This window comes from Coptis chinensis, chromosome 6, assembly GCF_015680905.1.
Source record: "Coptis chinensis isolate HL-2020 chromosome 6, ASM1568090v1, whole genome shotgun sequence".
Lineage (NCBI taxonomy): Eukaryota > Viridiplantae > Streptophyta > Magnoliopsida > Ranunculales > Ranunculaceae > Coptis > Coptis chinensis.
The window spans coordinates 93854332-93872597 of NC_141461.1; the positions used below are offsets into that span (position 1 = coordinate 93854332).

At 33.8% G+C, this 18266-nt stretch overlaps 1 protein-coding gene across 1 annotated transcript; it reads right to left on the bottom strand.

Moving 5' to 3' along the window:
• Positions 1–1812: 1812 nt before the first annotated feature.
• Positions 1813–13691, bottom strand: LOC147495565 (long chain acyl-CoA synthetase 4-like). The gene is made up of 19 exons (XM_086564191.1): positions 13335–13691; positions 11101–11164; positions 10889–10978; positions 10110–10166; positions 9809–9857; positions 9487–9563; positions 9352–9391; positions 9176–9270; positions 8319–8486; positions 7973–8083; positions 7805–7892; positions 6909–6975; positions 6081–6156; positions 5856–5973; positions 3729–3974; positions 3515–3654; positions 3042–3224; positions 2821–2940; positions 1813–2095 (listed from the first exon to the last, which is right to left on the bottom strand). Exons 1-19 carry the CDS (start codon positions 13496–13498, stop codon positions 2060–2062), a joined length of 1989 nt encoding a protein of 662 aa, XP_086420317.1. The 5' UTR covers positions 13499–13691; the 3' UTR covers positions 1813–2059.
• Between the last annotated feature and the right edge of the window lie 4575 nt (positions 13692–18266).

The following is an 18266-nucleotide window of genomic DNA, read 5'->3' on the forward strand; positions in this document are numbered from 1 at the left end:
TAAAGGGTTATTTAGGGATTGGTCCTACTTATTTAGGGGTATTTAGGGATATGTCCTAAAATTATCGATTATTAGGCTTTAGTCCTACTTCTATCGATTGACCTTGAGTCAACTCGGTTGACCTTGGTTTACCCATTTTATAATAATATAATTTTTGTTTTTTATGAAAATGGCCAAACTACCCTTCAGCGTGCTTCACATGTGACTTTATATTGGACTTTTGGAACACCAAGTTAAACAATAGACACGTGTCAAAAATCTAAAGCATTGATCCAATGGTCAAAATTAGAAACATTAATCCAAGGTATTTCACGAACTTAAAGTCAAACTCTTTAATGGCAAAAAAGTAGGACTAAAACCTAATTAACTCAAATACAGGAGGGGTTAAATCCTAAAAAACTAATTCTCTCTAATTGAAAGATTTGAAGCTTCCATATACTGCCATTGAAGAATTCAAGCCTTAACCATCTATCTTCCAAATCCACACTCAACTTTACATCATCTATCTTCCATATCTCCTTCAAAGCCGTGGGTTGAACAGCATCATGAGAAATAAGCTTTTGTATACAAGAAAGTCCAATCACACTCAACTTTATAGTATTTACCTCACATGCCATCAGCCCACATCTATTAGAAAAGTTAAAGCCCACTTAACCAAGATCTGAACTGGGTTCTAACCGAATATGATCATCTTCTACCCATATTTTCCACAACCCAATCTAAACATACCAACACCAAATTGACACCTCCAACAACACTTAAACAACAACCAATCACATTGAAACATCAAATCATAACCAAATCGCCATAAATTTTTGTTTTAGAGACCATTCTCTTGTGCGTTGGTTAAGTACCCATATTCCAATATCTTGAAGATCTTGTTGCACAAAAGAAGTAGTAGACAGTTGGAAGAACAAGACGTGTTGTACTATGTATCTTGTCACTGAAGGTGTTTGGAGATTGATCTATTGCTTGGTCATTGGATTAGAGAATGTAAGGGGTTACAATCTTCTGTTTTTATATGGAGGGTAGTTTGGACATTTTCATAAAAAACGAAAATTATATTATTATAAAATAGGTTGACCACGGTCAACTGAGTTGACTCAAGGTCAATCGATAAAAATAGGACTAAAGCCTAATAATCAATAATTTTAGGACCTATCCCTAAATAACCCTAATCAAAAAGTATGTCCAACGGGTGATGCAACGTTGAGGTTTCAAAATTGCAATTCTCAGCTAAGTATTGTCATCTTCCATTGTCCCGAACATAAGACAGGATCAACAACATAATGGACAGAAACAGGCCGAACTCCTGAAGTAGGGGATGCAAGTGGATATCTAAATATTTGCATTCGTATTTTTTTAAAATTGGATTATCCAAAAAAAACTTTTTATGTGATAACTAGTTATACGGATTCGAATATTAGATACAAATTCGAATACTGCCAGCATCCAAACTAACAATTATTATATATAATTAATTTACTAATTACTTAGTGTATAAAATATTATATAAAATTATAAACTAATAATATAAAACTATAATAACAAAACAATATTACTAAATGACAAATATATATATATATATTAGTTTTTATAATGGTAAAATAAATTATTCAAGACAAATAAAATTTTAATTAATATTAATTTTCGGATTATCCGATATCCGAAATCAGATTCAGATAAAAAATTTAATATCTGTCCACTCGAATTCATTATAAATTTTCGGATTTGGATTCAGATTTAGAAACGGGGCATATCCAAATTTGCACCCCTATCCTGAAGCGTAGTGGGTTTAAAGGAAAGATTGAATTTGGGTAGTAATACTATGGTTGCTCTAGATAACAGCATGTTACATAGTTTCCACGCGCCATGGCGATCTTCACTATATACATAAAAGTTATAAATAAACTTGCATGCTAAACATCAATAGATAAATGGTTTATCAGTATATACAAATTACAATCATTAAACAAGGAAAGAAGAATGCAGCTACCAAATCGGATATGATATCGGAAATTCAACTCCATGAGCCAAGTACAATTCAGGACCACATTGCTTACTTAGCAGGTTTGTACATGCCGTCAATGATGCTCTGAGAAAGATTATTAAGTCAGTACTGTGCTTCTGATACATATATTAGATTGTTAAAATCCATGAAATAACTTAGTAGGATTCATGAACAAAGAGGAATTATTGAATATGGCATCCTTCCACGGGAGTCGACTCACAATTTCATACTGAGGATATGATACAACCCCTTCAATTTACAAGAGTTTAATGATATAAAGCAGCACACTCACGTCAAACAAATTTGTTTACAGGCCAGAGTTAAAATACGACATAATCAGTTATCAGTATAAATTCTGGGTTAACTTAAATCACAGAGTGTGACTACTGATGCATCACGCATGTTCATCACCAAATTCTCAGTTTAAAAGACATCACAGAGCAAACTCTTCTCGTAATGTATTCCTGGTGGTGAGCTAAAATGCAGTATGCGTTGGTCCAGTATACTTTCTATACATGAGAAAATTCTGGTGGAGAACTCTATTCCAGCCCATTCATCGAGTCAAATCATGGACGAAATTTATGGCACAAAATCACTGCTAAACATAACTTACTACGTTGACGGTCTAGGGTATTGGACTAAGGTTAGGGGTAGTGTCATCTATTAGAATCAAATTATGACGATTCCAAATGGTAGTAATACATGACTCTTAAAAATACTGAGAGTATAACTCTAAATACATAAAAAGTCACATGCCTGGTGGAAGAACGGCAACTACTAATATCTAACATGAAAATAGGGGAACTAACCTGATAGTATTTTAGTAATTGAGGCCTCTTCTTCTTGAAAGTCGGGGTTAGAAGGTCACGTTCCATGTCAAACGGCACCGGATCAAGGTGGACAGCTCTGACAAACTCAAAACCTTTTAACTGCCACAGAACTAACTAGTCAGGATTGCTTAGATTTTAAGTAACCTGGGAAAATCATTCGCAATAAGTTAAAGCAATGTGCTAGGAGAATAGAAATAAACCTTCTTTTCTTTTGCAATCTTGCTGAGTTCTCCAAGGATGTATTCTTTTGCCTTTGGATTCTCACAGAGGGATGCGAAGTCCCCATTTATTCCATGGTCTTCAGCCCAACGCTTAAGGGCTTGCTCGTTGGGGTTGACAACAGCAATGAGGAAAGACTCAAAGCTGTTCCCATATATCCATACCTGAAACAAACAGTAAGAAATAACCACTCCATTACTACAGTATCCAATTAAACATGTATACAGTTGAACCATTACATGTCGATTGAAACTGTAAATGGGTATTAATAAAGGCAAGAAAACGATAACTTTCATCGTCTTTAATCTGTCTCAACAGAAGTTAAAAAGTCTTGCATAGATGGAGAAGTACCCACAATAGGAAATAGTTCAAATGACCAAACAATTTCTAAACTCATGAACAAAACATGGTTCTCTTGAGAGTGAAAGAGGAAGAGAGACGGAGAGAGAAATACCGAGTCAATATCTGAAACTAGGCCATATATATTCTCCAGGTTCTCGACCGCAACATATTCTCCTTGAGAAAGTTTAAAAATGTTCTTCTTCCGATCAATAATTTTCATGCTTCCATCAGGTTGCCACTCACCAATATCTCCTGCACTTGCAGATATGTAATTGTAGCCAGTAACATAAGACCCGCATGAAGAACATAAACTGAGAGGGACAAACCTGTGTGGAACCATCCATCAACTAAAACTTCTTTGGTGAGGTCTTCTCGCTTATAGTATCCTGAGAACAGGGTATCTCCTCGTATACATATTTCTCCACGTGGAGTAATTGATAGGGCATCATATAACATTTCTGGAACAGACTCCAAGCATACATCTACATTTGGTACTGGAGGGCCCACTGTACCAAGCATTGACAGTTCATTTGGCAGTGAGACAAAAGTCCCCGCACAAGATTCCGTCAGACCTATATCAAAAGAAAAAATAAAGGAAATTGTTCACTTAATCTTATCTGCAAGTACAAGCATTGTAACTAAGTCTTTAACTTATTAAGATTTCAACAATCAGAATATTTAGTATAAAATGCATACATATGTTGATATGTATGTATGCACAAATGTATATTTTTCCGTTCCAGACTGCAAAGATCTTACTAGGATCTATGATACTCATGTTCTTTATAACTATATCTGTGAATAGTCTATTAATTTAAAAAACGATTTAAAAGTTGAAACAACAGTACAATTACTCCATGAACAACCCCTATCTGGAGGAGTACCGGTAGCAGACATGACTAATAATGATTATTACTTTTATTTCCATAGTTATTGTTAATGGTTTTTGTAAATGGTGATGCTAGGAGAGTAGAGACGACATTAAAGAATAGGAAAACCAGTAATAACAAATGAAGAGAGAAACTACAGTATATAGTGGAAAATGGTGGAGGAAAGAGTTGTAGAGAGTTATTTCATCTCTCTACTATACATTTATTTAAAATGCTAAATCCTAGTGTCTGGATACCCATTCTACCAAAAAAGGAAGAAAATAATACCTTACCCACATTTATAGAATATGTGGGATACAATATAAGATCTTTCCTAACACCCAGAATACACGATATAAGATCTTTCCTTAAACCCAAAATACAATATTTTCCTAATACTAATATATTTCTTAACAGTTTTTATAGGTATATAAGATCTTTCCTTCAACCCAAAATACAATATTTTCCTAATACTAATATATTTCTTAACAGTTTTTATAGGTATATTAACTCGTATCTTACTGCAGTAGTTGTGATTACAGTTGTAACTATCGTTTCGGAAAGGTGAAAACAGGCAAAGAAAAACATGGCAAGCTTCTCAAAAATGGTGGAGAAAACTATGTTCCAGACTTTTCTGTGTCTAGCCAAATGTACCCAGGCCCTTGGGTACAACCCACCAAGGCCTGACCAACTCAGACACTGGACACCCTTTTCTACTGTCACAATGCCAACCTTAATCACACATTCTACATGGGATTTTGAAATCTAAGAAAGACTAAATATAAAATCACATTATCTCTTTCAACTTAAATTAGCGGAGCAGTCAGTCTCCATTGTAAACTGCAAATATCATATTGGCATGCCCATTATTAAAATAGTCGAAGAAAAAGAAAGAACTGCTTTTACATGTTACATAAGTCAACGGTATCAGGAAAAAAACATGTCACTGATTTTACTAGGATGATTGACCACTGAGGACGTTTATGACTATGTGAGTTACTTGAAAGAAAACGATGACTAATAGTAATCTAGATAGTAGATATAGATATGTTGATAAATATTTTTGTGTAACAAAATTTGCTGTACTGCATATCCGGATTCTCAAGTCAATCGAACTCCAACATTTGCATGTATAAGAAATAAAATAGTGACATGATGTTACATGAGGCCAGAGAAAAATTATTATTGCATGATTTGCGTAATTGCGTCTATCTTAAACCACAGACATACAATTCTATGGATTTTACAAATGAAGATGAAATTCAGAATCATCTAAATTAAACAAAAAAATTCTGCTCCTATTCCGTTGCAGACGGATTGTATAAATTGTCTTTGGTTTGTATAAATGCTTGTAGCTTCACTCATAAGTCAACATGATTTACTATAGTTAGTAGAGTACAAATGAACAATAATCCCGGTGGCATGCACCTTAAAAAGGAGGGAAACCCAAGTCAAAACAAAACATTTGGAGTCCTGTATTAATTTGCATTCAAGATTTTGAACAAAGCTGAGGACTAGTAGACCAGATAAGCATAAATATTAATATATGATGTACACAACAGAAATCTTATCGGAAGAGCATACCATAGCCTTGTACAACATGAGCACATGTTACCACTCGTAGATAAGCTTCCACATGAGTAGCAAGAGGTGCTGCACCAGATAGAATAAGTCTCACATTTCCACCCAATCCTTCCTTGACCTGAAGTCGTGAAAATCAACATTAGTATGTAAAGAGTAGATCAGTAGCGTGTAAGTGAGCTATTACAATTTGCTTGAGACACCTTGATAATAGTGTACTTCCAGTACCTTATTAAAAACAATCTTGTCACAAATTGGAGATGCCTCTAAATGCTTGTGTCCCTTCCTCATGTTACGCAATTTACTGCAAGATTTACAAACATTAGAATATAACACAACACGGAAAAAGCAATGTTTACCAGACTGGAATTGATGCTGGGAATGCAGAAGACATTTCAAGGGTCAACCAGATACTGGACTCGTATAACCATACAGAATGGTCCAAAACAAACAGGATGTACGATACAAACATTACTGTAAGATATAGTTTAGGCACACCACAATGAGAGCTCAAAGAAGATATAAATAGTGAGTGGAAAGCGTGATTTTGGTTACTATTGTTAAAAAAAAAAATCTCAGAAGATTACAATTCTTTTGAAGAGTTGGGATGGCTCAGTGGGACAGAAAACTACTTCCCAATTTACCAAAACAGAAAATATAAGTAAGGAAAAGCTTTTGACAAGAAACTTTGCATATAGGAACACTGATGTCTGAACAAATTTTTATTAGAAGGAAAGGGGATAGTAGAAGAAACTTTCACAAAGATAAACTGGAATAGGGTAGGAAAGGCCCAACATTCTGGGCCTCCAGTTAAGTCATGGCTTATTCAGAAAAGTTAGGGTAACTACAACAGTTTCTGAAAGTGTAAGAATTACCGAGCTCACAGAGAAACTGTTTATTAAGTGAACTACTGAGCTCACGTGTAACTCAGGAGGTGCTGAATTATGTCCAACATTAAGTTTCTCATCACATAATATACTAGAGGCTGTCTATGGGCGCCTAAGAGAGTGTCCACTTCCAACATTAGAATAGAAACAGAGCGAGTTGAGAACTTACTATGAGTATGCAATATTAAAAATCTTATTCTTTATGAAACCCCCAGAAGAAATCTTTGTTGTCAGACCTGAAAACATTAATAATAATATCAGAACATATAGGAATATAGCATGCAGATTTGTCAACAATATAGAAACAGTAGAGAACAAAAATATGTTTATTTGAATGACTACCCCATAAAAAGGAGATGAATTTACATCCATAAAAAGATGCAAGGCACTAGCACATAAACACCAAAGGCATAGACTGATTCAAGAAGGGAGTAGTGTTTGGCATCCCTGATGTTTGTTGTTGCTTGCTTCATTAACTCGCCTTCTACTAGGATACCTCATCCTATATTTAATCTTTCTTTGGTAATATGAAAAACTCTAATTTTTTACCTACTGGACAAAAAAAAAAGAAAAATCCAGAAGGAAGAATCACCAAAGCCTTGAGGCCAAACATTTCATCTGTACGTTGAATGGACCCACAACGAGTGAGTATAATTTGATACATCAAGACATCAACGAGGCTGATTATCCAATAGCTACCAATCTATATTTCACGAAAGATATGAAAAAATAACAACAAAGGTATGCCCTGAAATAGAAAGTCTAGTATCACGCATTCACACCTGAGTCAATCTTTTCTCTTAGGACATTGTTTGAATTAATCAAAATTCAAAGACCCATCTAATACCAAGTTTAGGAATAGAATAAAGGAGGGGAATGGGAAGAAGGAAGAAAACGTCACACAACGACGATGTCAAAAACCAAACAAAATTATCTGTTGTCATGGATATTTAGTTTTAATTCAGTGCATGGTGGATGTAACACTCTGCTGACGCATGTGATGGGTGCATATGAACTTCTTATCAAAGTTTAAAAGATTCAGACCACGTGTGATCTAATTTATACCTGAATAAACCCTATCCAGTACACGTGGAACAGCACAGAAAATACTTGGTTTAAGCTCCCCGAGGTCTTCAATCAATAATTTGACATCCTGAATATGAAAACAGTAACAGTTACTGATTTGGATTCCACTAGGATAATGGACAAAGTCATATGCCATGATTGACTTACCCCACGCCAAAATCCTATCGCAGCACCATGATTAATAAATAACTCCTCGATCACCCGATCAAATATATGTGCCAGAGGGAGATAAGACATATATACATCGTTTTCATTTAACTGTTACAAAGAACAAAATCATAATTCATAAGAGTAGCATGATTATCAAAAATGCAGCAAAAGACACATTCAGTTTATTAGCTAAATCTACAGAGATCTGTTTTTTTTTCTGTGTATATATAGAGGTTCCTCATACGGAGCACATCAAGTATCACAAGTGTAAAGTTGCTTCCATCCACAAAGTCTGAAAGTCAAAAAACAAGAAAGTTGAACAACAAAAGGTTTACGACTGTACCTCTTCATTAACACTCTCCAGCAGCCGTTTTACACCAGCTATAAGGGTAACAATACTATTATTGGAGATCAATACTCCCTTGGGATCACCAGTTGTTCCGCTAGTGTACATTATTGTGCAGATGTCAGTTTTTGTTGTTACTGGAAAATCAAAATGCTTATTCTTTCCCTGCAATAAACAAATAGGTGCAGAAGTTAAACTCAAATTCTAACAGACAAAAACACCATATGCCTATGACCACAGGTGATACTGACCATCAGGGAAACCTTAGACAAGAAAAAACTTCAGTGGACACACATTACTGTGACTTCAAAACAAGAATTACTATCTAAAGAAAAAATAAATAAATAAATAGCAAATTACAAAGTAAAAAGTAAAAAGTAAAAAAATCGATCATGGTACATAATAAGGAAAACAATACAACTCTAAGGTAGCACTGAGTACAGCTCAAAAAATAAACTCAAATAGTCCTGCCTGGTCAAACTTCAAAATAGACTCAGTATGATTAAAAAAATCATCATCCTCTCCGAAGTTCAAACTTTTTAATTTGATAGAAAACTTTCATGGTTTAATTAACAATGCATCACGTACTTCACCAGGTAAAAACCTAAGATATTAAATCAACTACATGTCATTTCAGGTGAAATATACACAGATCTCCTCTGTGGAACTAAGCCCTTGAACTGTTACCTTTCATTATAAAGAAGAATGCCATTTAAAAATAGAGATCCAATAAACACAGGAAAATACTTAGCCGAAAATGTCAATAAACATATGCAGAATGGCTTCTAAATAATACGATCACGAAGAAGCACATGAGAATAACAATTGTATGATAAAAGTCAGTAATTATGTACCAGTTGCAGGAATTCATCCCAAGAATATATTTCTACCCCACTTTTTTCGACCTCAACTCTTTGTTCAGGTTTAACATTGCCAAAGCTCACAAGTGCTACATTAAATTACAGAATGTCAGTAGTTTATACCACATACGCAGCAGGCACAATTAAGAAATGGAGAAGGTCCAAATTACTTTTCAAGTACTCTGTTGTATTTGGAAGTGTTTTGAGCAGCTGTAAGAAAAAGGTCAACAAAGATTAAAGATGCACCTTTCCAGCATACAAGCCTTTTTCACCAATAGCTAAACAAAAACAGTGAAATGAAATACCTCAGGAATCTTGCTTTCTTCTACAAAAACTATTGAGATCTCTGCATGGCGAATAATAAACTCCACGGCACCAGCACCTATAACCATCAAATATTACATAATTACAATGAGACGAAACTCCTGTTACCATAGTGTGTCGTCATACTCTATGAGTCTAGGCTAAAAACTATGAACTTTAAATGTTTTGGTATAGTAAATCTGCAAAACAAATTCGCAAAGAAATTTCAACATGTTGTTGTCATCATTGTGGACATAGCCTTGCTTGAATAACATTAATAACAATCTACTGGAAGTAACCGAAGGAAAGGCCTGAAGATCATACCCAGAGTATCATATAGAGGAACACAGTGAATCCCATGAGCATTACAGGCCTGCAGAAATTTGTAGCGATACAAAATGAAACATCACAGAGAGATACTGTATTCTACTACAGAAAAATCACAAAAAAGACATAAACTTGCATTAACCAGGAGAAAAGTTCCAACTGAAACAAGAATACAAGGAAAAAAGAATTAAGATGAATACTTGAATAAGAACTAGTTTGAAAGTTCTAGGGACTTCCAAGTCAACCATCATCTGGTATATTCAAAATTTGCATTATGAAAAATAAAAGAAAAAGGTACCTCCATACTCATAATCCACTCTGGACAGTTGACACCATAGATACCACATCTTCCACCCTACAAAGTAAAAATCAAATACATATGTTAATAATTGTTTTCAAAGATTCCAATCACCTCATCATCTATAGCATATAAAAAAATCGTAAACATCGAAAAATATGCTGATTTTTAGGGGCACCTAACCCAAAATTTGTATTATACATCACAATATATTGGAATTTCAGGTTTTCCATTTGTAGACATCTTCTAAGCAATCGGATTTAGCTTCCATTATTGGTTCCATTATTTTGTTCTATTAGTATAACAAATCAAATGGGCAGTGCTAATAGCTTGGAGGATATCGGCATGCAGTATCAATTGAAATGAGTAAAAAGACTAGAGGAGAAAAACAGTAACTACTCCACATAATATTATGAAAACCAGAAGAGTGTGGAAGCTCATCATTTTAACCCAGTTACTGTTACCTGAAATTTCAGTTAAGGTATAAAGGAAACTTGGGTAGCAATTCTTCTCTTGTAGGTTTTAAATCTTTTATTTTTTTCGTTTTGCGACTGTTAGTAAGCCTTCTTCCTATTTGCACATATACTAATCTAGTTGTCATTTGTTTAATGTACAAATAAATAACAGAAACCTGTAAGTAGAAGACTGGAATTTCCATTTCTTATGCAATCTCCCTAGAATTAATCTTACAGCTGACTTAACTACTTTACCTTAATCAATGCTACTGCCCATTTCAAGCACATGGTAGACAAAAACCAGGGAACGAACATGGAACTTACCTTTTCAAGACCACAACTGCGAATGGAGAGACCAACTTTGATGACTATGTCATATACTTCCTTATAAGTTAGCCACACATATTTACCGGGCTGCATGAACATACACAAAATAAATTATGATCGTTTTTCCAGAAAATGTTAGGAAATGTGTACGAAAATAAACTATGGAAAATATTAGCAGTTAGCAATCACTAATGAAAGGACAGAAGCACCTTCCCATCCGCAATTTCACGTCGACCAAGCATTCGGTTTCCAGGATACTTCTCAACGGAAATTCTGAAAAGAGAAAGAAATGGTCATAGTTATACAATACTAATATACTATCACCAACTTGAAGCATGAAACATAAACACACACATGTGCCCACATGCATATATAAAAAAATTCAGTTTACATGTAAGCATTACATACTTTATGATTTTACTCATAACAGCTAGTCATCAATTTTCTAAAACTCCCGACCAAAACTATTGGGATTTCATGAACTGGGTCATTCATTTATGCCCCATAAATATGCATATCGCTACACCACCTACTTCCTCTTCACTAGAACCTAACAGTGACGTAGCAACAAGTTGAATGAAAATTGGCTTCACAGAATGTGGACCCATAGTCACGGAAACTGAGATACAAACAAGCTTTGTTACCATCCAGCACTCATGAATCGGAACTACCCTTCGTGTGACCAGTCAAAACATTAGATGATTTTAAGTGATGAAAAGATGGGGTATGACTGAAAGTTCAAGGAAACATGCAGTTCACAATGAGAGAGCGAGCAAAACAAAACTTACTCTTTGGTGACTAGTGTGAATTTGAAAAGATGTAAAGGCAGAAGCTCATAGTCTTGGTTGACCCACAGAACTATGTAAACTAGACTGGTAAAATAACTAACTTCGAAAATGATAAGACCACTATTGCTTCATACTCGGATCACCCGAACTATTTCTAGTTAAGTGGTGTGGTCCAGCACAAACTTTGGCATTCTCAACATTCATCTTCTCAAATTGCAACAGTATAGAGAGAATCAAAGGGCACGATATTTCCAGTAGATTATTTAGTCAATCCAGGAGAAAATTTTTGTTTCACTAACTGAAATTACAAGTAAATCATTCATGTGTTGTCTTTTGTAGGTGAACTTACACATACACACATATACATGTTTCAATCATCAAAACACCCTACCGCCATAAGAACCCAAAGTCAAATCGCATCTATATGGTTTCATGAAATAATATTGCTAGATAACTTGTTGGGGCCTTGGGTCAATTTTCTAGAGGTGTTAAACGTGAATGTCTCTAGTATAGACCTTCTTACTTTACATACTACACATTTATTAAATTTGGGCATCCAACTCGAACGAATTGGTTTTGATACCATCTAAATATAAAGCATTAAATATATATTAAGGCTACTCAGACGTTTCAAACGCAATACTTGATTTATTAAGGTTTAAACTATAACAATCGTTCTAGACAAAATTATTTTGAAGTTCCCTCTCCATTGAAGAATAACAACTGAACTTTCCGTCTGTTGAATATTATTTAGAAATCACTTGAAAAAAGGTTAATGCTCAAGCAGCGCATGCATTGTCAAGTTCCCCTTCCCTTCATTAAGAAATTTGACTTTTTTTGGTAATACGGAAATTTTCTTAACTATTTGATCAACAATTTATCTTCTAAAAATCAAAAATAAACAATAAATAAACACCTCATTTACTCCCTAACTTAATGAGTTAGAAATGGTCAAACAACAACGTTCTTGACCAATCCTGTCCCAGGGAAAAAAATCAAAAGACAAACTATTCAGCATCGACTTTTCCTCTACATTATATAGTCAAACATGCTGTTTTTTTTTTCTGGAATCGACCATTTAAATACAATTCCAAAGAAAACGAGATCAAAAGTAAGTTCCTTACGTGTCACTACTTGACTAAATATTGAAGAAGAAAAAAAAAATTACAAAATTAATACAACCCTGTCACACAGAATTACTAAGTTACTGTCACCTGGATAACTAAACGTGTAAGAGACAAACAGAACCAAAAAAAAAAAAAACAGTATAGTTCCAAGTAATCAACAATAGAAAGAAAGACAGCCCTTTTGAGTGATTTTCCAAAACACAATCTCCAAATCCTCACATTTCCAATTCCAGACACTTGTATTCAAATCAATGATATATACTCACAGTGTTCCAAAACTATCAAATCTTCGTATGTAAGACTACTTCAACTCAAAAAAGTCAAAGTTATGATCTTTACCAAAACAAATACAACTTAACAAAAACGTCCAAATCCAAACCGTTTCTTGGATTCAAAGTGTTCCAAAACTATTTCTCTAATGCATAAAAGTTCAAATATTAAAACTATGTATACATGCATTAAACACTAGTAAAGTTCACTTTACAAACTTGATCAAAACTTTTACATAAAAGAAAAGAACAAGCTCACCTAAAAACATCAAAACAGTTTTCCAGTCCTGGAACAGGTGGAGGAAAGCCATCTTTAGCAAAAACACTACGATACACTGGACCCATTGATGGCTTTCCATGTTTTGACTCCTTTGCTTTCTCTACTTCGAACACAAACTTCTTCTTCTGCTCTACTTGCGCCATGTCTCTTTCTCTCTGTGTGCGCGTGTGTGTGTGTGTGTGTGCGTGTTTAAAGTGTTGGATCTCTTTAGAACCGCAGAATATATAAGCAAAGTAGTCAGCCAAGTAAGGAGAATAGATCAGGCTTTTGGTGGGCAGATTTTGCAAGTAGAGAAGACTTTTTTTGGTTTTTTTTTTTTTTGAAGCTGATTTGGCGAGCGATGTTTTTGACTTTTAGCAGAAAATACAAGTAGACCTGGATTTTACTTATTTTTTGGAATTGGTCCTTTGTGATTTTGGATATTTTTTAGTCACTCCCCCCGTTCTTGACTGTGGTCAAGTTTAATTATTGATTGAAATTTGAAAGAAGTAGAAATAGTTCACCATTATATAGCGAAATAAATAGTCAATGCTTGTGATATTGATATGTATCCAAAAACGTCAAATTAATTTTCTAACCAAATCAACTGTGTGTGTTATAGTTTTGGATAAGTAGCAACTTTAATTTTGGACAACAAATGTCTAATTGTCTGGGTAAATATATGAATAGAAGGATGGACTATGGAACACCACCAATGCCATTAGAATAGAAAGAAAAAGAACTGGACGATTGTTTGATTTGGTGCACTTGTTCAAACTGTGCATTAGAAGTTTAGAACCTGTTACAATCTTATTGAGTTGATTTTGGGTATGGGTCAAGGGTATTTGTTCAGACAGACTGTGTGTTAGAAGGTGACGGTTGACCTAATTGGCCCACTTCCTCTTTAAATTGTTTCTTTTATGGTCGAAACTAGATGTAGTGGCTTGTGGGTGATTATTATTATGGTCTTATATTTAGAAGGTTGCATATAATGTTCGACAATGATTTTACATTATTACAGATTTACATCGGCATCACATCAAAAGTTCAAAACAACCACTATTGTATTCAAGTGTCGTTGCTCTGCAACTGCAAATTTGAACAGTGTGCATGGGCGTATACAGAAAGAGCATTTTGGTTTGATCAGACAGGAATGGGTGGCTGCTCGCTAACCTTTGGAGTATGGCCGTGTGGGGTTTGTTCGAACCCCAAGTTGCAACACTCTTATTTAAATCCCAACTCGATTGTTGAGACTTGAGAGCTAAGGTTGCTTAGGGCATCTCCAATAAAAGTGTAAAATTACCTCTCTCCATAGGCTCTACCTAAATGTCATTAGGATTTTACAATTCCAATTGCATACTATTGTATAATATATACATATTTACTCTCTATATATAGTTCCTAATGGAGAAGTATAAAAAAAAGTTAGATTTTAAACTCATATGACACTTAAAATTAAATTATTTTTTTTTGGTTTTTTTTAATTTAAAATAACATTGAATGGGATGTCAAACTTAAATTCCAATATTTAAGCAAGTGTTACTACAATATTTCCAACACCATTTTAAAAATTACAAATTGTAACTTTAGATGGAATACCAAATCAACATGGACAATTCTAAATTTCGAATTTTAAAACCAAACATCCCATTAAATTAAATTTAGATCGATTCATATGCAAAATGGTTAAATTAACTTTATGTACCAATGCAAAAATAGATAAATTGTGGTTTCTATTTCTAGACGGCAAAACTTGTCCCATCCAGACAAAAAATAATTATTTAAACTTGTCGCGTTTCTAAAATTCTATTTAAACTCGGTGTGACACATTATCAATGGACCATCATTTTGTTTTGGGCCGGGACAACTTGTCCCCACATAAAACTCATTTAAAGGTAATATTTTTCACAAATTTAGTATTTTGGTTTGGAATTTGACAATTGTTAAAATAAAAATTGTGTTTTGGCAGCGCGTTGGGGGTCAAAATTGCCAAATTTATTTTCATCTATCACATTATAAATGAGATTTGGCAATGCGTTGATGATGTTCTTAGAACTAAATAGAGACATTGGTTAAAGTGTCACCCTTTAGCAACTAATATCCAGATGGGAAATTCCACACTCTCTCTATTAACTTTTTTTTTGTATACAAATAAAATATATTTGATAGAACTAATAGAAGTAAGAGAAGAATGTTACAGAGTGTAGAAAAGCTCCCTTTACAACATTAGAATCTTCAAGTAAACCTAAAGTAAGTTCTATGCATGAGGACATTCTGTAACTCTTACAAACTCAAGCCTACTACAATACTACTATGTACTCCATAGTGACATATCTTTGGGCAAGTGTGATCCCTCTTTTGTTGTTGCATCATCTGCAATAAAATTCGTTTCGAAGAGTCAGCTTCTATCCATATTTCCATCCATCTGTGTCATACTACAACTTTAACGGCAAATAAAATAGTCATACTCTCTGCTTTGAATTGAATCTAATAAGCTCCCTTTACAACATTAGAATCTTCAAGTAAACCCTAAAATAGGAGTTCTATGCAGGTTACTACTATATCAACTCCAAACCCTTGAGCAAGCACTCCTACAATTTAACTCACGCTATTTCTACTGACCACACTAGCCCCTCCCTCCATATCCAGGATTCCCTATAGAAGCACTTCCTCTATTAATGGTTAGACTATTACCTATGGTTTACTTTCCATTGGAAAGAGTTTTTTTGACAATGGAAGTTTACATTTTACACTGTTCACACTCCCATAGGAGATGCCCTTACAAAATACAAATAAACAAAGAAAACAATGATTTTCATTTTATTTAGTATTGTTTGTCATTGTGTGTGTATGTTGCCTTGTGTGGAAATTGAAAAATGAGTCATTTAATGGGATTATTTCTAAAATTTGAAGTCAGTCAGGTTTGTCCCTAAATAAGGGGTGATAAAAAATATCATAAAAATGTAGGGACAATTTTCAATACAACTCAATGTACGTGAAGGTACCTTGAATTCCTATTTAATGCAGCCTAAAGAAGTTTAATTGACGGTAGTTAGATAGAAGTTGATCAACGAACTATATGGGTCTTTGATTTGATACTTTCGTTGAAAACGACAGACTGGTACGGTACAGTAAAAAGTAGAGAATATGGCAAGGACAATTCTGTATTCCTGCTAGTAAGTAGCTAAGTTACTTTCCGATTGGATCACAGTGCTGTGGGAGTAATGAAAAGGTGAAAAAACTTGGAAGCAATTTCATTTGTTAATTTTATTTTTAGAAATTTGATTCAATTAAAAGATGACAGGTTTACATGAAGATTATAGGGCAGTTTGTTTCTTAGGAGAACATACAAACAACAGTATTTCCTAGGGTACTAATTTTTTTAAACGAAGATTTTGTTGATGGAGTTTCGATCAGTCTTGTAATTAGAAGATTAACACTATAATAAAAGAGATTGTGAAAGCGACAAACACAACTGAAATGTGATCAGGGATTCAGGACCACAGATTCCAAGTCTGAAGTCTGAACGTCAGAGAAAATGCAATCATCCATCCAATAGGATGAAATATCCAACAAAATGACAAACTGCCTCCACTAGCGCATTATTTTACGGACTAGAAATTAGAAATGTGTTATTGAAGTCGCTCGAAAAGACCAAAACTAAACCTGTCAAACTATCAATTTTATGTTTCTTTGTTTGTACTTCGTAAAAGATGAAATCTGATCTATCTACCACTCTACCAGTTATATGCATAAAAGAAACAAATGTAGAGCTCTGGTTAGCTGATAGCCCTTCCGATTGAGGGAAAAAACTAATTCTATCATTTCATTTCCAAAGATGATATATGATTAAGAAAATTCTTTTGGTATGATGATTAATGTTGAGTTCTTCAAGTAGTTGTAGATCCCATCTTAAAATATACAGCTCACACCATGTGCCTAGACCATATCATCAGATGGGCTGTATGCCTTAATCTCTTTAATTATTAGTATAGCATGTCAAATACTCAAATGAAAAACTTGTATAATTGCTTACACATAACTTTTTGGCAGCATGACAATGTCACGATCATAATAGTTTTTTAAAAAATATTAATTAAATCTTAAATCTGTTCAATTCCAATTATGTAGATAAATAAATAAGCTCCGGATCTATATCTGTTCCACTTATAATACATCTAGGGTGCAAATAGATAGGTCCGAATTTGAATTCGAAAATTTATTCCGATATCTGAATCCGACAGATATTAAAAAATTTATCCGAATCCGATTTTGGATATCCGAATCAGATAATATCCGATCAAAAAATTAATATTAATTAAAATTTTATTTGCTTTGAATAAGGGTGATTTTGGACACACCCATAAAAACACTCTTCTCCCAACTTTAAAATAAATAAATACAATTATTTAAACACATTTATGTTTATAAATTATCATTTTTTTATTAGGCGTACTCAAGAAAAAACAATTCATTTATTATAATATATTAAGGACCCAATACTTAATAGTAGATATTCTAAGTTTTTCACATGTAACTGAAAAAGAACAAGGAATGATATGTTATTCTTTTTCTATTAAAAAAATGATATTGATTTCTTCTCTAATAATTTCTTTTTTAGCAACATTTCTCACACTAATAAACATGCAAAATATCTACTATTTATTTGAATCAACCATACCAAAATAATAGGATGAATACCAACCTAATGAGGATGAAAGAAAAAAATATAGAAATTAAATTATGACGAATGGGAAAAGAAAAAGATTACTAAAAAAAAGAGCTGTTTGCCCCTATTGAAAATACTCCAAATTAATATGGGAAATATTATTAGATTGAGACGGCTATTGGGGTACGACAAATACTTTAGTTAGTTATGGGGTACGAGAGTGTTTTTATGGGTGTCTTCGAGATCATATTTGAATAATTCAT

What these genes read in the sequence shown, in the direction of transcription:
- LOC147495565 (XM_086564191.1), bottom strand. Translation starts at nt 13,498, where the DNA reads ATGGCGCAAGTAGAGCAGAAGAAGAAGTTTGTGTTCGAAGTAGAGAAA. An exon ending in ACAAGATTGTTTTTAATAAG is followed by an intron (nt 5,974 to 6,080) that starts GTACTGGAAGTA and finishes TCACGACTTCAG; the next exon opens with GTCAAGGAAGGATTGGGTGG. An exon ending in TGATGGATGGTTCCACACAG is followed by an intron (nt 3,655 to 3,728) that starts GTTTGTCCCTCT and finishes CTGCAAGTGCAG; the next exon opens with GAGATATTGGTGAGTGGCAA.